The sequence below is a fragment of the Balaenoptera acutorostrata genome, chromosome 4 (assembly GCF_949987535.1).
Source record: "Balaenoptera acutorostrata chromosome 4, mBalAcu1.1, whole genome shotgun sequence".
In the NCBI taxonomy this organism is placed as follows: domain Eukaryota; kingdom Metazoa; phylum Chordata; class Mammalia; order Artiodactyla; family Balaenopteridae; genus Balaenoptera; species Balaenoptera acutorostrata.
This window is the reverse complement of record NC_080067.1, coordinates 80,092,197-80,114,849: the sequence shown is the minus strand read 5'-3', so window position 1 is coordinate 80,114,849 and position 22,653 is coordinate 80,092,197. Positions and strand designations below refer to the sequence as shown.

General features: G+C 38.9%; 1 protein-coding gene across 1 annotated transcript in view; it reads right to left on the bottom strand.

Moving 5' to 3' along the window:
• Window positions 1-22,653, bottom strand: part of SNX4 (sorting nexin 4) — a 66,832-nt gene that overhangs the window by 12,466 nt on the left and 31,713 nt on the right. The window contains exons 8-9 of the mRNA XM_007182784.2: window positions 14,320-14,381; window positions 2,654-2,719 (exon numbers count right to left, since the gene is read on the bottom strand). Of these exons, the coding sequence (XP_007182846.1) occupies window positions 2,654-2,719; window positions 14,320-14,381 (128 nt within the window). The remainder of the gene's footprint in view (window positions 1-2,653; window positions 2,720-14,319; window positions 14,382-22,653) is intronic.

The window sequence follows — 22,653 nt, the reverse complement described above, 5'->3', positions numbered from 1 at the left end:
CGTGCCACTCTTGTTCCTGGCCTTGAGTCTTTCCTTGCACAGAAATGTGATGGGTTTCCACACTACTTCTCCAAATCCTACCATACGTATCTCAACACCTCTAGAAATCTTCCCAGACTTCTTTAGTCCTAGTCATCACTCTACTTCTGATCTCTTATCAAAAATTGAGGACTTAAATTTTATCAAAGAAATGTCTCTTGTGTTGGTTTTCTCTGATCACGTTATAAATTCCCTAAGGACATGGGCTATATCATTTACTACTTCTGTATGGTATAAGAAGCATCCTTTTTTCAAATTAATTCTGATTCCCTAGCATGGGCATAAAAGAAAAATATATTTTATGTCTCCAAGCCCACTTCATGTAGGCAAGTAAACAAGTTTACTGAATTCTAAAAACAAACAAAAAATCTATGTTAATACTCACTGAAAAGTGATGTTTACAGTATTTATAAAAGTAGGCAAAATATGTATTCTGTAAATATAAATTTACATTTGTTAGAGTGTGGAATTTCCCCTATGTGACTGAAAGACATCTTGAGAATCATTGTTAAGAGTAGGAAAAACTGCCTTTAGTTCATAAATCTACAATTCTGGAAAAGTTAATGTTAAGAAAACAAAAAAGAAGATAGGTGGCTGGTGGCTTGAAGATAGGAAACACAGTGTAGGGATAAGCAGCACATCTTTGGGTAGCAAAGGGTAAATGGTAAAGATTTTTTAGATATCATTACTAAAATTAATTTTATTTAACACTGTAAATAAACCAAGTAAAGGGATAATCCCAAATTCTTGCAAATACTAAAAATGTCCAGTCAACAGAATGCACGAAGACTTAACAAAATGGCTGAAAAGCAGCTGGTCAGCTTATATAACAGCCCCCCCAAAAATAATACTTAGATAAAATAAATATATTTTTGTCTGTTTATTATTCGGTTGTAGGAGTTCTTTATATATTACGGTTGGAAATGTTTACTCCCAGTGTGTGGCTTGCCTCTTCATTATCTTAATGGTGCGTTTGTGTGTGTTTGTGGTAAAATATAATGTAAAATTCACCTTTTTAACAATTTATTGGTGTACAGTTCAGTGGCAGTAAGTACATTCATATGGTTGTGCAACCATTACCACCATTCATCTCCAGAACTTTTTATCTTCCCCAACTGAAACTGTACTCCCACATTCCTTCCACTTCCAATGGTGTCTTTTGATAAGCAAAATTTTTAATTTTGATGAAGTACAATTTACCATTTTAAAAATATTTTTTTCTTTTCATATCCGCGTTAAAAAATCTTTGCTTACTCGAAGGTTGCAACAATATTCTCCTATGTTTTCTACTAAAACCTGCAACTTTAGCTTTTACACTTATGTGTATCATCCAAATTGAATTAGTTTTTATGTAAGGTGTGAGATATGGCCCAAGGTTCATTTTTTTCCATGAAGATATCCAGTTATTCCAGAACCATTTCTTGAAATGAACTATGTAAATGTGGATCTATTTCTGGACTCCAGCCTATTCCACTGATCTCTTTATCTCAATACCTCCTGATAACTATAGCTGTATACTAAGTCTTGAAATCAGGTAATATATTCCAGGCTTGTCCTTTTTCAAGACTGTTTTGGCTATTCTACGTTCTTTGAATTTACATATAAATTTTAGAATCAGCTTATCAATTTCTATTAAAAAGTCACTGGAGTTTTGATTGGGACTGTGATTTAGGAAGAATGGTCATATTAACACTACTGAGTCTTCCAATCAATCTATGAACGTGGTTTAATCTCGCCATTTATTTAGGTCTTTACTTTCTCTCAGCAATGTTTATATATAAAGTTTTCAGTGTATAGGTCTTTCACATATTTCATTAAATTAATCTGTAAGTATTCTGTTTTGATGCTATAAATGGCATTTTTAAGTTTTTATTTTCCAATTGTTACTAGTATGTAAAAACAACTTATTTTAATATATTCATCGTGTATCATGCATTCTCATTAAATTCAGCTATTCCATAATATTTTTGGTTGATTCTTTATGATTTTCTACATAAAAGCTCCTGTTAACCATAAAATAGGAATCCATGTGTCTCTAGTGACATATATGAATAAATAAATGGGGAGAGACGAAAAAAAAAAAAAAGCTCCTGTTAACCACAAATAAAGAGCGTTTTACTTCTTCCTTTCTAAGATGTATGCCCCGTATTTGATTTTCTTATCTTACTGCACTGACCAGGACCTCTACTACCATTTTTACTAGTTGTGGTGGAAGCAGACAACCTTGCCTTCTTCCTGATTTTAGGAGAAAACACCAATATTTCACTATTAAGTACAGTATTAGCTGTAAGTTTTAGACTGAGGAAATTCTTTATATTCCTAGCTTGATGAAAATTTTTACTGTGAATAGATGTTGATATGCTTTTTCTACATGTACTGAAATGAACACATGGGTTTTCTTCTTTATTCTGCTAATATGTGAATTGAACTGAAAGATTTTTGAATGTTAAATTAATCTTGCATTCCTGAGATAAACTTCTTTAAGTCAAATCTATATACAGAGAGCACAATAGAAATGCCAGCAAACTTTATAAAAACAGAAGAACAGAAGAATCACTAACACTTCACCACTAATGTCACCTCAGGTTCTACCTTAAATTCTCTGGGTACTTACACATCCATATGATGACCAGCACTCTGCAGTCCATCACCCATTTCTTTTTCTATGGCACTCCACTCACTAAGAAGAAAAAGATAAAACCAAAAACATCATGAATTAGATATGGAATATTATTAAATGGACTCTTTTACAAGGTTGTTTTCTAGCTAGCTTTTAAACAATGTATAGTATCTATTTTGGATTTATTTTCTGTGACTCAAATATGCTCCTTTCCCCGAAGTTTAACAACTAAATGCAAGTGAAGGCTTTAAAATATTAGTTCAAAAGTTTGTATCTGCTGCTGTTAAGTGTAAAGCAAGTATCATACAAAACAGTTTCTGCTTAACAGACAACTTTCTCAGCTAGAGTGCCTATTTAAATCAACTGTGGTGCTTTTAGAAACTATGAATGCTTACCCTGCTCTTGATCTACTTAATTAGAATCTCGGGGATAGAGCTGAAGCATGCATATTTTTAATTACTACATGGATGATTCTGATAAACACACGATTACATGTCACTATCTTAATAGGTAACAGAAAAAGACAACTGTACAGAAATACTAGGTGTACCATAAAACTTTGATAACTTGCACTAAAGTTGCATGACAAAGTCTACTTAAAAGCACAGATCATTTTGTTGTCATTTCAGTGAAATTCTTGAAATAAAAATTCCTTCTTGGGGCTTCCCTGGTGGCGCAGTGGTTGAGAGTCTGCCTGCCAATGCAGGGGACACGGGTTCGAGCCCTGGTCTGGGAGGATCCCACATGCCGCGGAGCGACTGGGCCCGTGAGCCACAGTTGTTGAGCCTGCGTGTCTGGAACCTGTGCTCCGCAACAAGAGAGGCCACGATAGTGAGAGGCCCACATACTGCGATGAAGAGTGGCCCCCGCTTGCCACAACTAGAGAAAGCCCTCGCACAGAAACGAAGAACCAACACAGCCATAAATAAATTAAAAAAAAAAAAAAATTAAACTTAAAAAAAAAAAAATTCCTTCTTATGGAAGATGCATATGTGTATTATAATAAAGGGGGAAATGAATCTATAATCCTAAATACTAAGAGATGACATAATTTGATATATTTCCTTCTAGTTCTTTTTATTTACTCATTTTAATATGGCTGAGATCATGCAGTATATGCAATTTTGTATTATGCTTTTTCTATTAATAGTATTTCCCCACATTATTAAAATAACTTGTTCTCAGCATTATTTCAGATGGCAACTCATAATTTTTTAACCATTTTCCTGACCATTCAAGATTGTTTCCAATTTTTCTGCTATGTATAATAAACACCTTCAATTGCATATATCATAAAAGGGAAAAAATTAAAACACTATGATTCTGTTAATCTGTAGTTTTTATACACTGTTCTTGAAATATCAGATTATATGCTTATAACACTAGAAGGGTAAAACCGCACATGGTTTTTAAAACTGTCAAGGAAGGAAAACAAACAAACATATCTCCTTCTGACAATTTTTACTCATATGTTTACCCTCAAAATAGTAATAGCAACAGTTAACCTTTTAGTGCTTTGCTGTTTATAAAATGAATTTTTAACACCTCTAGCTATATTATCTAAAGCCACACTTCCAATGCCTACAAGACAATTCTGCTTTTTTTTTTTTTTAATTTTTATTTTTATATTTATTTTTGGCTGTGTTGGGTCTTCGTTTCTGTGCGAGGGCTTTCTCTAGTTGCAGCGAGCGGGGACCACTCTTCATCGCGGTGCGCGGGCCTCTCACTATCACAGCCTCTCTTGTTGTGGAGCACAGGCTCCAGACACGCAGGCTCAGTAGTTGTGGCTCACGGGCCTAGTTGCTCCGCGGCATGTGGGATCTCCCCAGACCAGGGCTCGAACCCATGTCCCCTGCATTGGCAGGCAGACTCTCAACCACTGCGCCACCAGGGAAGCCCAATTCTGCTTTTATATACCTCTGTCACTTCAAATTCAACATACCTAAAGCCCAGCTCTTCACATGAAAAACAAAGTCTAAGGGTTTTGGCAGATTACAGGCATAAGTAGCCAAATTTGTAAGGTAGCAATCACAGTTAATGCAGCTATGAGTCACGTCAACAGAATTAATAGACAGTCCAGATCAACTATCTATTGGATGTTCCACAGGTACTTCATCCATCTAATCTTTGAGCACCTTTTAATGTGCTACCAACTCAAGGTCAATATAACCAAATTTAATTCTTTTGTTTACCAAACAAGACTAAAAACTAGTTCAAGAAAGGTAAGACTTACACTTAATCATCTATTTACTCCTATTAAGTCGTTTAGTGCCTGATAAATCCTTGGCATTTATAGGTTGTAGGTAAAATGAAAGAATGAACCGATAAATGAATAAATGTGAGGAGGGAAACATGTACTGGGTTCTATGTATCAGCCACTACTAGGCACAAGACCTCTCCCCTCAAGATATACATAGTCTAGCCCTTGACTACTCAAACCGTGGTCTATGAACAGCATCACCTGGAACTTGTTGGAAATGCAGACTCGCAGGACTCATTCCAGATCTACTGACTCAGAATATTCATTTTAACAGTTCTCCAGGTGACTTGTATGCCTATTACAATTTAAGAAGCATCTGCTAAACAAAAGGTTCTAACTGGGGTCCAGGTATATGCTGAGGTTTGGAACTAGAAAATGTTAACCAGTTTAGGGAGGGAGAGGAGGGAGAGGAGGGAGAGGAGGGATCCATTAACAAGGAACTATTAAAGTACAGAAGGAGGGACTTCCCTGGTAGCGCAGTGGTTAATAACCCTCCTGCCAATGCAGGGGACATGGGTTCAATCCCTGGTCCGGGAAGATTCCACACGCTGCAGAGCAACTAAGCCCGTGCACCACAACTACTGACCCTGCGCTCTAGAGCCCGCATGCCACAACTACTGAAGCCCGCATGCCCTAAAGCCTGTGAGCCACAACTACTGAGCCCACGCGCCGCAACTACTGAAGCCCACATGCTCTAGGGCCTGCATACCACCAACTACTGAACCTGTGTGCTGCAACTACTGAAGCCTGCGTGCCTAGAGCCCGTGCTCCGCAACAAGGGAAGCCACAGCAATGAGAAGCCTGCGCACCGCAATGAAGAGTAGCCCCTGCTCGCTGGAACTAGAGAAAAGCCCGCGCGCAGCAATGAAGACCCAACGCAGCCAAAATATAAAATAAATAAATAAATAAAATAAAAAGTATAGAAGGATTTAGCATCAACTTTACAAGAGGCATAATTGCTATCATAAAGTACTTAATGGGTGGATAACTGTCACAGATGAACCAGATCAAAGAGGGTAATAAATCTTTTGTAGCATCTGATGAAGACTGTGGACCTTTTCCACTAAGGAGGGAAAATCACAAACAAAATTTTGCATACAATTTCAGAGACTTCATGGATTAAAGACCTAAATGTAAGACAGGAAATCATAAAACTCCTAGAAGAAAATATAGGCAGAGCACTCTTTGACATATATCGTTGCAATATTTTTTTGGATCTGTCTCCTAAAGCAAAGGAAACAAAAGCAAAAATAAACAAATGAGATCTAATTCAACTTAAAAGCTTTTGCACAGCAAAGGAATCCATCAACAAAATGAAAAGACAGCCTATGCAATGGGAGAAAATAGCTGCAAATGATATGACTGATAATATCCAAAATACATAAATAGCTCATACAACTCAATATCAGAAAAACTGAACTCAATTAAAAAATGGACTGAAGACCTGAATAGACATTTTTCCAAAGACATACAGATGCTCAGTACTACTAATCACCACAGAAATGCAAATCAAAACCACAATGAGGGACTTAGCTGGTGGCAGTGGTTAAGAATCTACCTGCCAATGCAGGGGACACAGGTTCGAGCCCTGGTCCCACATGCCGCAGAGCAACTAAGCCCGTGTGCCACAACTACTGAGCCTGTGCTCTAGAGCCCGTGAGCCACAACTACTGAAGCCTGCGTGCCTAGAGCCCGTGCTCCGCAACAAGAAAAGCCACCACAATGAGAAGCCTGCGCACCGCAACAAAGAGTAGCCCCCACTCGCCACAACTAGAGAAAGCCCACACGCAGCAACAAAGACCCAACACAGCCAAAAATAAATAAATAAATTTACTTTTTTAAAAAAAGATTATTAAAAACAAAAACCCACAATGAGATACCACCTCACACCTGTCAGAATGGCTATCATCAAAAAGAGCACAAACAGCAAATGTTGGCAAGGACGTGGAGAAAGGGAAACCTTGTACACTTGTTGGTGGGAATGTAAACTGGTGCAGCCACTGTGGAAAACAGTATGGAGAGCCCTCAAAAAACTAAAAACAAAACTACCATATGACCCAGCAATTCTGTTGCCAGAGGGTAGGTTCTTGTTTTGTCACAGAAATAATTCAGAGACGAGACACAGACGCCAAGTAAGCGAAGTGAAGATTCACTGAGCAACAGTATACTCTCAGGAGGGAGAGCTGGCAAGCTCAGAAGAGCAGCTGCCCCGAGCTCCTTCTGGCAAGCTGGTTATATGGGGTGTGAAAACGGGTGGAATATTCATCAAGGAGGTAGGGACTCTGGGGTAACTTCCTGGCTTTCATCCAAGTTCCACCTTTCTGAGAGGAGGGGCTGTTTTTGTCCTTGGTCTTCTCGGATCTGCCATGGCGTCAGGTGCATGATGGGTACTGCTCTGGCTGCAATGTTAATTCTATTGTAATGAGGGTATAATGAGCAAAAAGTTACATTCAGACACAAGAGGTTCCCACCTTTCTTTGCCTCTAGGACCCTGTCATTGCAAGATGTATGGTTTCCTGTCATATGACCCATGCCTCTCTTCTCTGCTCGTATCTGGCTAACTGCCTGCTCTAACAATTCCACTCCTGGGTTATAAATATGAAGAAAATGAAAACACTGACTCGAAAAGATACATGCACCCCAATGTTCACAGCAGCATTATTTACAATTTCCAATATATGGAAGAAACCTAACAGACGTCAACAGGCGAATGGATAAAGAAGTGTGGTATATATATGTGTGTGTATATACAGAAACACATACACACACACACACACACAAAACGAAATATTACTCAGCCACAAAAAAGAATGAAATTTTGCCATCTGCAACAACATGGATGGACTTGGAGGGTATTATGCTTAGTGAAATAAATCAGACAGAGGATTATGCTTAGTGAAATAAATCAGACAGAGAACTGTGTGTTATCACTTATACATGGAATCTAAAAAAAACAAACTAGTGAATATAATAAAAAGAAACAGACTCACAGATATAGAGAACAAATAAGTGGTTACCAGTGGGAAGAGGGAAGGAGGGAGGGGCAAAATAGGGATAGGAAATTAAGAGGTACAAACTATTATGTGTAAAATAAACAAGCTATAAGGATACATTGTACAGCACAGGGAATATAGTTAATATTTCATAATAACTATAAATAATTTCAGAGACTTCAGAGAACCTGAAGTCCATCCTTATCTCCTAGCTTAAGGAATCTGAACTATAAAACCACAAAGGTCCCTCCTGCTCTAGTATTTTACAGTTCCATTAAGAAAGAAAGGAAAGAACTCCAAGAATGCCCAAGGGTCAAGACTCTGGAAAGGAATAAAAATATTATTACAACAAAAATAGAGGTACAGAACTAAATTTAGCTGCCCAATCTGGTGTTCATCAGGGATAGAGGCATGGGAGGGAAAGTCTCCAGCCCCAAGCAGGTCTATAGTAATAAGTTTTATTTGTTTATACTTCCGTATATCATTTCATTTAAACAAAGTTCCATGCTAAAAAAGGGTTTGGAAATCACTCTCCCCATTTAACCCCACAATTGAACAGATATTTAAAATCGGGCTCAGAGATCTAACATGGTTTACTCAAAAGTCAGGCATCCAATGAGAGGCAGAGCTGAGATTAGAATCAACTGCCATCAGAGTGTTCTACCTACTAATCCCAACCTTCACTTCATTTTTTTGGCTTTCTTAATCAAAAGAGCTCTTTAGGGAATTCCCTGGCGGTCTAGTGGTTAGGGTTCCGCGCTTCTACTGCAGGGTACACGGGTTCGGTCCCTGGTCACGGAACTAAGATCCCACAAGCTGCATGTTACGGCCAAAAGAAAAAAAAAAAAGAGCTCTTCACCACCACTTGTCAACCATATGACCAAAAAATAAAAAATAAATTATAGAATCCTTCAACAAAATACATCCTGTGCGTCTTTGAGCTCTGAGGTATATGACAAGGTTTGCATATCCCTGATCATGTTTACACATGACTCTTTGAAAGAAATTTGCTTTTGCAGTTTCCTGGAATCCCTTGAAAGGAATTATACCAACTGAATCTGGGAAAGATGTGTTTCCTTGGTTGCTTCTATATGGATTCACAATCTATGAATTAAGATGAGTATTTTAAAATGTTCAATTAACAGAATATAACATTTTAGGCTATTAGCTCCTGACGGCTTTCATTAGCTTCAAAAACTTAGTTACTGGCACTTAAAACTCTCTTTTTTCTAATTCTTTTGCAGAGTGAATCCCGCCTATGTATTGTAAAAAATAAACAGAAACCTCAATTAAATAGAGTTGGAAGACCAAAAGGGGGAGCTCTCATGCCCTGTGTCCACAGCAGAGCCCAAGAAGAAGAAGAAAGATTCCTCTTCTTTCCTGGCCAGGTCTCAGCCAATGAAAAGCCACAGAGACTCTTTGTTTACTCTAGCCCTCCCAACTTCCTTTTCCTCTCTATAAAAGCCTTCTCCTTCCCTTGCCCTGTGGGAACTTGCATGAGCCTTGCCATCGTTGCAGCCTGAAACTGCAAATCTTTGCTAATCTTTGCTGGAGAAATATCTGGCAGTCTATTTGTTTCATGTCAACAGTGTTTGGTCTAATTCTTGACAGGCAGATCTCAAAAGTTCCTGAAACTAGTGAACATATAGACAAGTCCTATAAGCACCTACATGGAATGACCCTTTGGCCTGTCCTAAATTGAATCAGGTGCTATATCCAGGAGGAAGCTGCAAAAAGCCTAGGAACTCAAGAAGAGCACAAAATGAACTCCTATACTTTAAACAACAACAAAAACAAAAAACCCCAGCAACATGCAACATGAACATATTACAAAAATCTTCCCTGTTTCTTCTCTGTGCATCTAATTCCTGCTCATTTCTTACTTACAAGTAAGTTTAAGTCTTGTCACCTTTCCTTCCCTCTTTGACGGTCCTTTTCCACTCATAGCTCAATCTTTTTTCTTAATCCATTTTCTCACTTCAATCTCTATAGCAAAAAGGCATACTTTTACAAAGTTATTTGATATATATAGAAAACATTTAAATTAAGAGACAAAGCTGATGAAATCAGCTTTATATTTCTTCCCCTCTCAAATTTCAAACCAAAGAACAGAAACACATTAAACTTTTTTCCAATTATGTGACTCTCAAGCTCTGGATTTTTTCATTACTCTTTTTTTTTGGCTGCGCCGCGAGGCTTGTGGGAACTTAATCCCCAGGCCCCGGCAGTGAAAATGCGAGTCCTAACCACTGGACCACCAGGGAATTCCCTGGATTTTTTTCATTACTCTTATGGTCAGTGTAGTGCCACTGACCATAAGAGTAATGAAAAAATAAAAAGGAAACAAAAAGAAAAGATAAAAAACACTCGTTACCAATTGGTACTGCTCAGCAATCCTTTCCCACTTTCCTAAATGATACCCTCATCAGTGCTTCTCAAACTGGGATACTTCATCTTGGATATCTGAAGCCATCTAAGCATGGGACAGTTTTTCTGAAGAACGAATTTTAAGTTTGAGGCAGGGAAAGTTACATATATACTTAAATAACCATGGATGCTCTACAGAGTAAAATGTAAAATTTGAATAAACTGACAGAACTCAAGTCTTCAAAGATATTCTGCACTTGCCACAGCTGCTTCCAGCCAATCCCCGACGGAGCTGGTAAGGGGAGATAAAGGAGGGTATGCAGTAGGATCAGTTTAAGAACTCTCCTCTCCATTAGTTTGAGACAGACTGCCCTATATCACTCCCCTCAAGCTTCCTAACCACAGATCACCCCACCTGTTCTCAGCAGAGACACCTGCTTTACTAAGACAGGGGCCAGCTAAAGTGGCCTCCTGCCACATACTGCTCCTCTCCTTTAAGACAGTTCTGTGCCTTCCTCTCTATCTTCTCTCCCATCCACCCTCCTACCCTTGCTCCCCCTGCAAAAAACCACCACCACCACCACAAAGAGGCCCTATACCCCTTCAAGAATAACCTCAGAGACTTTTCTTAACAGACTTATCAGTAACTTGCTGTCTTTCCTTCCTTAACCCTTTCCTGTCATTCCTAGGACCACAGCATTATATCACTCAAACCAAACTGCTCTCCAAATTAACACCGAAGATTTACCCACCCATTTCCCCTCTTTTCGACTAAATTCAATTCCTCTACAGTATAACTCCAACTTCTTGAAGTGCTCCCTTCACTTGCTTGACACTGTACACTCCTCATCAATTTCCCAATGTCTCCCTCACATTCCTTTTCTTTGCCTGACCACTGAACACAGATATTCCCCAAGATTCCGCCCTTGAGTCTCTCACAGACTTAAGCTAACCCTCTAACATTATCACCTTAACCCTACATTAAATATCATTCTATTAGGATGTAACTTTTATATATAACTCATATTCTCACCAGTCTCTCACACTGCAGATCCAAATTTCCAATTAATAGAAATCTTTAAATCAAATGCAATCTATTCAAAACAGAACCCTTTAATTCATCCTCAAACCTGTTATTTTTCCTATATTCTCTATCACAATCCTCCTAATCATTCAGCTGCCTGCAAATTAAATTTTGGTATCTTTAGCACCTACCACGGTAGCAGGAGCTCAGCAAATGTGTGCTGAATGACTGAAAGAATCAATTGATAAATCTTGTCATTTATGTCTCCTTAATAGTCCCTACTGGCAATTGCTCTGGTTCAGGCTCTTGATCACCTGCTTAAATTACCTCAACCACCTGTGGTCTCCCTGGCTCACTTTTTATGAAATATTTTAGATGTAAAATGGCTTTCTGTTAATTTACTGAGTTAGCACAAAGGCAAATCTGTATAATATTTATCATGAGACATTAATGCAAATAATTTTCTTTACAATTTGATTCAGCCAAGTGACCTTTTATCCACTTGCCTCTCAAATTAACACAAGTCCATTTATTATTTACAATAAATGTACTACTTTTGAGAGTGTCTGATTTATGTTAATTATCATATGAGCATATTCCCAAGCTTAACTAGAGTTCCAGTTTGAGTAGTATTCTTAAAATCAGGGCTGACTCACGCATAGATCTAAAAGCAGGTAAGTCGCACATCATGCAGCTGACTTGAATACGATTTGCCTTTCTTCCCATTATTCCTGTTCAGACATATACTCCTATCCTAGTTATGACGAGTCTACATGTTTACAATATTAATATGCTTCTCTTCATTAAAAAACATCATATAATGCTGATACTGTCCCATCTTGCATTTGATCAACCAAGACATATGGATAACCTGTTACTCAAATTAAGTAAATATGTAGCCATATCTCACACCTGACATTCAAATAAATTTAATATGAATCAAAAATGTATAAAACCACAAAAATGTAGAAGAAATGAAAAATCTATTTTTTTTATAATCCATAGTGGGGAAGACCTTATTAAGATATACACAAAAGTCAGAGGCTATTACTTTATAAAGGAGAAAATCTAACCACTTATATGTTAACTGAATTTAACAAATTGAGTATTTCTGTATATCAAAAACCACCAGAAGGGCTTCGCTGGAGGTGCGGTGGTTAAGAATCCGCCTGCCAATGCAGGGGACACGGGTTTAAACCCTGGTCCACATGCCACGGAACAACTAAGCCCATGCGCCACAACTACTGAGCCTGCCCTCTAGAGCCCACAAGCCACAACTACTGAGCCCACGTGCTGCAACTACTGAAGCCCGCACGCCTAGAGCCCGTGCTCCTCAACAAGAGAAGCCACCGCAATGAGAAGCCCACGCACCGCAACGAAGAGTAGCCCTGGCTCACCACAACTAGAGAAAGGCCGCACATAGCAATGAAGATCCAATGCAGCCAAAAAATTAAAAAAAAAAAAAAAAAAAAAGCCCGATACAGTTATTTACTGATAGCAATATATATTGGAGAGCTGTTTTTAAGTTAAAAAAAAAGCAAAGTAAAACAAGTGAACATAGCAATGTTTAAAACATGCTCTCTTTCCATGTTTAAAAAAACGGGGGGGGGGGGACTTCCCTGGTGGTCCAGTGGTTAAGAATCTGTCTTGCAATGCAGGGGATGCCTGCTCGATCCCTGGTCAGGGAACTAAGATCCCACATGCCAAGGGGCAACTGAGCCCATCCGCTGCAATTACTGAGCCCACGCGCCACAACTACAGAGCCCACATGCTCTGGAGCCTGTGCGCCACAACTAGAGAGAAGCCCACGTGCCACAACTAGAGAGAGAAGCCCGCGCGCTGCAATGAAAGATCCCGTGTGCCACAACTAATACCCGACGCAGCCGAAAAATAAGTAAATATTTTTTTTAAAAAGGGGGGAGGGAGAAATGCATTTGTTTGTGTGTTAATATATACATTTATGGTGCTACATGTTACTAGAAGGATACACAAGTAACTCAGAAACTGCTATTAGTTGCCTCAGAGGAGGAGACCGGGGTGGTTGGCAGGCAGGAGGGAAGAGACTTTTCACTATATAAGCTTTTGTTCCTGTTGAATTTTGTGCTATATGAATGTCTTACCTATTCAAATATGTTAAATGAATTATTTTGATTAATTCAATCAAAAGGACTTAGAACATTAGCAAGGACATTTTTCTTAAAAGAAGGTTTGGATAGGGCTTCCCTGGTGGCGCAGTGGTTGAGAATCTGCCTGCCAATGCAGGGGACACGGGTTCGAGCCCTGGTCTGGGAAGATCCCACATGCCGCGGAGCAACTGGGCCCGTGAGCCACAATTATTGAGCCTGCACGTCTGGAGCCTGTGCTCCACAACAAGAGAGGCCGCGATAGAGGCCTGCACACCGCGATGAAGAGTGGCCCCCACTTGCCGCAACTAGAGAAAGCCCTCGCACTGAAACGAAGACCCAACACAGCCATAAATAAAAAAAAAAAAAAAAAAAAAAGGTTTGGATAATTAACTTCTAAAATGTCACAACTAAAATAACACACACAAAAATTCACAAAAAGCTCAAAAATAACCAAGATATGCAAGTTATCTACACAAGTAAATATTCTAATTTACACTAATATTACCTCAAGACTGAAAAACCCATCTTGCAAAAGCCTTCAGAAATTATAAAGTGACACAAAGAAAGAAAAGAAAAAGAAAACCGCTAACTCTATATGACAGTGATTTCCAAAGGAATCTTCTTGGGCATTCTGCCAAGAAAGTAAAAGACACCGCTCACTGCTTCAGAGCAGTTTATCTTTTATCTGCTCAATATATTGGGCTTCCTTATTATTCTTTATTTAAACAAAGGCTTTACAGTGAAAAGTTTGAAGACTACTACTATAGGACATCATTTAAGAAATAATCTTTTGCTTTCCAGAATCATATATTTTCAAGAATTATAGTTCTTAGGCAAAAAGCTAATTAGAGCTAGTTGTTGTTTATTATAAAAGTTTACATAATGCTTACCTGAAAACTCGCCCATAATTCCCATGTACTTTATATACACCATACAGTCGGTCTGCTACTCTCTGGAATAAATATTCGAAAGAAATTGCTATAAAGTCAAAGTTACATAAAGATTACTTAAAAAAAAAATTTTATCCTCATTTAAAATACATATATATATACACATGCTTAGCACAATAACCTTGAAAAATATGGAAAAGAAGCTTAAATCTCCCAAAGTTTCATCATGGGGAGAAAAAACACCTAGTGTTATCATATTTATGTAATAGCTTTCATATTTCTTCATACATATATCTATTTTTAATTAACGTTTTAAAATTTCCTATACCAAGAGTGCTAATATTTTTAACCAGCAGGTTACTATTACATACATTTATTTATTTATTTATCTATCTATCTATTTACGGCTGTGTTGGGTCTTCGTTGCTGCACGTGGGCTTTCTCTAGTTGTGGCGAGCAGGGGCTACTCTTTGCTGTGGTGCGCAGGTTTCTCATTGCCGTGGCTTCTCTTGTTGCAGAGCACGGGCTCTAGGCACGTGTGCTTCATTAGTTGCAGCACACGGGTTCTAGGGCACGTGGGCTCAGTAGTTTATGGCTCGCGGGCTCTAGAGCGCAGCCTCAGTAGTTGTGGTGCACACACTTAGTTGCTCATGCGGGATCTTCCCAGACCAGGGATTGAATTGGCAGGCAGATTCTTAACCACTGCACTGCCAGGGAAGCCCCAATATTACTTTTAATAGATACCACTTTTTTTTTTAATATTTATTTATTTACTTATTTATTTTGGCTGCGCTGGGTCTTAGTTGAGGCATGCGGGATCTTTTAGTTGTGGCATGCAGCTTCTTAGTTGCGGCATGAGGACTCAGTTGCAGCATGTGGGTTTTTTAGTTGCAGCATGTGGACTTCTTAGCTGCGGCATGCATGTGGGATATCTAGTTCCCCGACCACGGATCAAACCTGGGCCCCCTGCATTGGGAGCACAGAGTCTTACCCACTGGAGCACCAGGGAAGTGCCCCCATTTAAAAAAAGATTTTTATTTATTTTATTTTATTTATTTGGTTCCGCCAGGTCTTAGTTGCAGCATGCAGGATCTTTTAGTTGCGGCATGTGGGATCTAGTTCCCTGAGCAGGGATCAAACCCAGGCCCCATGTATTGGGAGTGCAGAGTCTTAACCACTGGACCACCAGGGAAGTCCCCTGATACCACTTTAAATAGGTGCATAAAATTCCACCTAGTGGTGTATAAAATATATAAGCATTCCTTGTCAGATAGTTAGTTATCCCTAATTTTTTCAGTATTATAAATAACGTTGAAATATGCATCTCTGAGAGCACAGCTTTTTCCAAATTTCACATTATTTCCTTAAGATGAAGTCCCCAAAGGGGAATTTACCAAGGAAAAGAATATAAACATTTTCAATTGTATTGACAGTTTTATATATAAACACTGCACACATGCAATATACTTTTTTTTTGTTTTTGGCTGCGTTGGGTCTTTGTTGCTGCTGCACGTGGGCTTTCTCTAGTTGCGGCGAGCAAGGGCTACTCTTCGCTATGGTGCGCGGGCTTCTCATTGCAGTGGCTTCTCTTGTTGCAGAGCACGGGCTCTAGGCACGTGTGTTTCAGTAGTTGCAGCACGCAGGTTCTAGGGCACGTGGGCTCAGTAGTTATGGCTCACGGGCTCTAGAGCGCAGCCTCAGTAGTTGTGGCGCACAGGCTTATTTGCTCATGTGGGATCTTCCCAGACCAGGGATTGAACCTGTGTCACCTGCATTGGCAGGAGGATTCTTAACCCCTGCACCACCAGGGAAGTTCCCAGGCAATATACTTCTGTGCTACTTTATCAAGTTAATGCCTTCTAACCAACTAACATTAGATGTTTTAATAACAGTAGAATTACAGTTTAGGTCACTGAGATAAAATATGTACTGCCTAGAGACTTCCGTTGTGGTCCAGTGGTAAAGAATCTGCCTTCCAATGAAGGGGATATGGGTTCTATCCCTGGTCGGGGAACTAAGATCCCATGTGCCGTGGGGCAACTAAGCCCATGCGCCACAACTACTGAGCCCAAGTGCCTCAACTAGAGAGCCCGCATGCCACAAACTACAGAGCCCATGCACCACAACTAGAGAAAGAAAAAAAAAACCCGCACACCACAACTAGAGAGAAACCCACGCGCCACAGCGAAGAGCCCAAGTGCTGCAACTAAGACCCGATGCACCCAAAAATTAAAAATAAATAAATAAAATAAATATTTTTTAAAACTACAAAAAAAAGAAATTACTGCCTAGCCATTCACACAAATTTTACAAAAGACAAAACAAAACACCATATGCAGTAATCTCCTTTACTTTCCCTCAAAGTGCTATGGACATGAACTAGATCAAAAGTCAATCCCACATAAAACCCTAAAAAAGAATTCCTAGTATATAATTTCCAAATGTAAACCCTGAATTTACATTCAACCCCTCTAGTTCCTTACTCAAACATGAGTAATTTGAGGAATCAGGCATTAACCATACAATAATTCTTAAACCTTTCAACACTTCAGCTTAAACTGAATGAACCACATTGTAAAAACCTGGAGCAGGCGCAGGAGGATCATAAAATGTTTTCCATCTCTCCTTGACCTGCTAGACTAGAGGGCAGCACACTACAGGTCTGCAGCTTGTTTTTGTAGTCTTACTGGAACACAGTCATACTCACTCATATTAGCTCTGTCTATGGCTGCTTTCATAGCAGGGCTGAAGAGCTTCAACAGGGACCATATGACCCAAACAGCTGAAAATATTTACTATCTGGCCTTCAGAAAAAGTTTGCCGACCCCTGTACTAGACTCCACTTTCAGGACAAAGTTCATAGTCTTTACTATGCTTGAAACTTTCCAGGGCTGTCCACAGACCTCTAAACTAATATCTCTGGGATGTTATTTCCCAATTATTTTTTGAGAGTCCTATAGAGTGTCAAAGGTTGGTTGGTTGTTTAAAGTGGTTCCATTGTCAAGTAAGTTTGGGAAATACTGAGATTAAAACGTTTAACAGGTTTTTTTTCTGCAGGACTTTTTTGATCTTTAACACTATATATGAATCAGGACTATTGAGAGAGAGTTGGTTTGCAGTAGGGAACATGTTACAGGACTGGCATTCCAAAGAATATAAAACGGAAAACGTCACTCTAGACTACTAACTTTTGCAGATCGTCGTACTTTTTTTTTTTTGGCCGCGCTGCATGGCATGCAGGATCTTAGTTCCCCAACCAGGGAGCGAACCCCGCCCCCTGCAGTGGAAATGCGGAGTCTTAACCACTGGACCGCCAGGGAAATCCCTACATCCTCGTACTTTTAAAGATCAAACGTCCTCCTGACAGCTGAGCATTTTATCATCTACCTACGATATTAAGTATAGAAGAGAGGGAAAGAGCTTGTTAAATAACCACATAAGAATAAAAACTAGAACAACTTAAATACAAAATGCATACACAAAATAAATGTTCAAAGAAAGTTTCTGAATCCCTGGTATTTAAAAGTTTTTTTTTTTTCTTTAAATTTTATCACTCCTGGCAGCTCATACAAAAGGAACTTTTACCATGATAATTAGAGCTCTGGAAAATACTCTGGTCCATAGAACATGACATAAAGAGGCAAGAATTCTCATACTCCAGAAAGGTGAGCAACCACACAAGGAACTACTCTATTGCTGAATGAGGCAACAAAGAGCCACTCAGCAGTTGTTACTGGACCAGCAATGTTTCTGGCATGAACTACTCATGAAAACAAATTGTTCTAGCCAACCGAAACATGAGATGATTGGTATCTAGATCATCAGGCAGTGAGAAAAAAGATGAAGCGAGGAAAAACCAGAAACTATAGACAAAAATTATCATTTCTAGAGAAAAGTAAAGACAAAAATGGCAGGTAAATAAATCATGAATTATTAAAACCTGAAACCAGATTAATTCAGTGGTCGTTGGTAAGCAAGAATCATGGTGCCAGGTAAAGGGGGGCTATACACAATGATTTAGTCTACACTGCCACTCAATTTCAATTCTGCTGACAAGCCTTTCTTTTTGAAAAGTGATCATCTGACAACTGACAGGGGAGGACTGACACCTAGCAAATAATATGACAACAGAAGAAATCTGACAGACTCATCTTATCATCCTCCCCAGTTCTGAATCATCTGCAATTATGGTAAGAATGCCTTCTCTATCCTCACTGAAGTAGTAGGGGATTAAATGTTAAAAAGGACACAAAGTCTTAGGACAGTCTATTAGATGATCTTATTTTAAAAATCTGGACACATAGCTTTTTTTTTGAATTATCTCCTAAGGAGGCAATGATTATGAGATTTAGGACTCCTGATACTACTGCCAAAACCTTTCCCAAAGGAACTGTATGTAATACTTTACACAATGCCGCTGTCACCAAATATTCACAAACACTAGATATTACCATCTTTATATATGACTACAAATTAAATGTTAAATAGTGCCTCAATAATTTCAATTTACATTTTTAGAGTATTAGCAAAGTTAAACATTCCTCCCTCCCTTTTAAATTTGATTTCCCCTAGAGAGGCAGCAAATATGATTGTAGGAAGTAAGGGATTTGGAGTAAGACAAATGTGAATTCAAATTCCAGCTCCTGGGACTTCCCTGGTGGTCCAGTGGTTAAGAATATGCCTTCCAATGCAGGGGGCGTGGTTCAATCCCAGGTCGGGGAACTAAGATCCCACATGCCAAGGGACCACACATAGAAAGAAGCCCATGAGCCACAACAAAGAGCTGGCATGCCACAACAAAATATTCCGCATGCCGCAATGAAGATCCGGTGCTGCAACTAAGACCCGGTGCAGCCAAAATAAATAAATATTAAAAAAAAAAAAATTCCCGCTCCTTCTTACTTTAGGGTTTGACTTTTGAGAATTTATTAAACTACTCTTAGCCTTAGTATTATATCATTCTCTTGGAAATGTGGAAATGAACCTCATCATATGACTCTGAGGATTAAAGAAGATGGCATTTGTAAGGTTTCTGGCAATAAGCAAGGTGACTCAATGAAAATCAATTCTCTTCTCCCTCAATCTACCTGAATTCATGTCCTCTGTCAATATATCATTTGTAGGTGGTCAAGAGCATGGGTTCTGGAGTCAGACAAAGGTTTAAATTCTGGCTTCATCATATCTATTTATAGTATAATATTAGGCTAGCTACTTAACTTCATTTGCCTCTGCTTCCTAATCTATAAAATGGGGACAGTTACAGCACCTACCTTCAAGGGCTACTGTCGGAATTAGGTAAGAATAACACAATATGCTTGGCTGATATACAACAGTAAATAAATATTAGATTAGCATTATTTTCCTTTTGTCTTAGTTTACAAAACACAGATTATCTCATCTGAGTCTCACAACTCTATGAATAACACACTCATTCATATAACAAATATTTATGTAATACCTACTATGTGCCAGGCAGATATTCCCATTTTCCGGCAAAGAAAACAAACTCTGAAAGGTTAGTGGATTTGCCTGAAGGACCTGGTAAATGCCAGAGACAAGTTCTAAATCCAGCTCCTCTCAGTCTAAGGCCACCTGCCCTTTCTGGTTGTTCTGTTTTGATGTCTTAAATATTAACTCTTTAACCTGTTAGTCATTTATTTTTTGCCTTTTCTACTTTCAAAAGAATTCTCCTTGTCAGAAAAGATAGCCAAATAATTCTACTTTCTCTTCGTCTGTTAACAATTCATCATCTGTCTCAAACAGTGTCTAAGCCTTCTCCTGACACTCTGAATGTTACAAAAAAGCCCTCACTGTGGTGATTTCTGTGTTGTTTGCAGGCTTCTGTCAGTGTTGGGCTCTAACCTTCCATTTTTAACTGGTATGTCACTGTCTATGACTAAACAGCCTTTCTCCTAATTTTAGAACAATCAAGAGTTTAGCTATTCTGTATTTTCCATTGGCATTTATCTCATTTATAGAGTCAGAATTTCAATTTCACTCACAGAACAAGTGCTGCCTTTCCTTTGAAGAGCTCAAGCTGTCTTTTATGTCAATTAAGTTTCTGAAGCCTGTTTTCATAAAGTTTAGGGTAAATGTATCGATACCCAGAATTCTCTTACTTGTGTATTGTAAGCTCTCTGATGACAAGGTCATTTTTCTTTAAAGGTCATATTTCTTGTCAAATATACATTACTAACCAGTTCTCCCTGGCTGGTTATAATTAAATTCAAGAAGTAATTTATGTTACTGCCCTTTAAGATTTTTTAAACATAAAACTGTCAGCACATACATCCATTTATTCATCCATTCAGTGAATATGTAGTGGGTGCCTACTCTGAGTCAGGCATTATTCTAGGGATCTGACAGTGAGAAAACAAAGCTCCTGCACTTGGGAGCTCACATACACTAGTAGAGGAGATAATTAACAAATGAGTACAGAATACAATGTCAGTGTTGCTATAAAGACAACAGTGATGACAGAAAATGACAGGAAATGATAGAAAACTGCATCGTATTTTATATAGGATGCTCAGGAAAGATGATTTCTCTCAGGGGGCATTTGGGCCAATAACTGAATGACAAAAAGAGAACAGGCCAAGTGAGGTTCTTTTTTTTTTTTTTTTTTTTTTTTTTAATTTTTTTTCAAGAGAGGTTCTTGAGAGTGGGGCATGAGGGAAGAATGGTACAGGCACAGGAAAGAGCAAATAAAAGCCCTAGGGCAGAAACAAGCTTGGCATGGTTGAAAGTAGTTAGAAGGACAACAGGGCTGAAGTGGAATGTACAAAAAATAAAAAGGAACATAGGGGGCTTCCCTGGTGGCGCAGTGGTTAAGAATCCGCCTGCCAATGCAGGAGACACGGGTTCGAGCCCTGGTCCAGGAAGATCCCACATGCCGCGGAGCAACTAAGCCCGTGTGCCACAGCTACTGAGCCTGTGTTCTAGGGCCCACAAGCCACAACTACTGAGCCCACGCGCCACAACTACTGAAGCCCGTGTGCCTAGAGCCCATGTTCCCAACAAGAGAAGCCACCACAATGAGAAGCCTGCACACAACGAAGAGTAGACCCTGCTCGCCAAAACCAGAGAAAAGCTCACATGCAGCAATGAAGACCCAACACAGCCAAAAATAAAATAAATAAAATAAATAAAATAAAATAAGTTAATTTAAAAAAAAAAGGAACATAAAAACAACTGTGTGAGAGACTCAAAATTTTTATTTAACATCACAGTTAAATTTTGTCATGATCTTTAAAGATTATTAAGTATTAATCATACTCAAAAATATACTTTCAGCAGAAAATCAGATATAATCACTATCCTATCTTGAGTTTTGACAATTTTCTTACTTGCTTTATGAGAGCAATCACCCATACCTTCTTGCAGGCTAGATGATCTGTAGCACAGTCTCACAACAATGACAATTATTTCCTCCCTCCTTTAGATCTCACTCAAATTTACTACCTATGCTTCATGGATTTTCTGAGTGTTTAACTGTTAAACTTTGTTCAATTCACTCCTCATCTCTGCTATTTCTGATAAATCTGATTCTGGATGGTTTTTCTGCCTCGTCCCTTAGCTTCTTCTGGGCGTGAAGGACTGCTTGAGAACATCTCAATATCTGGGGTTAGTCCTGTGACTGCTTAATGGTGTACCTCTGCCTGCCCTAGACTCTCAGAACTGTTAAGCTCCCTGCTACATGATGCTTTCTACAGGGTGCCCCCCTTCCCTTTGGTTGAAGGCCTTTAAGGAGGATACGGCTTTCATAATCAGATAGACTTCTAATTTGAGTAGATTCTCCAAGTTTTCTGGCACAGAAGACAAAGCAGTATGAAGTGTTCTTCCAGTCTTCCGGGATGTCTCTGTCCCCACCTCCAATTTCCACAAGAACTGCTGCCTAATTTGTTTAGGTAACTTCAAAGCAGCTCAGGGCCTAGAAATTTTATCTCATTAATTCACAAGTCCTTTCCAATACCCAGTTCTTGACTCTACCCTAATAATTCTCACAGGTAACTTTTCTTTTCCTGGAAAGTATCTTATAATTTTTTTAAGAAGTCCTATAGTATTCTGAACGGTTACACAGATTGGGCCAATACGAGGATACTTCAGAAGGATTTATTTCCCTTGCTCTATTTTTTTTATACTTATGAAAATCTTCAAACATACAAAAAGCAGAGAATAGTAAGATATACTCCCATTTCCCAACACTCACCTTCAACAATTATTATACAGCCAATCTAGTTGCATCTAAAACTGCCCCCACTCTCCACTCCTTACCAGTAGACCCTTTCATTAAAACAAATCCCAGATAATATATTTCATTTCAAGATGATTCTA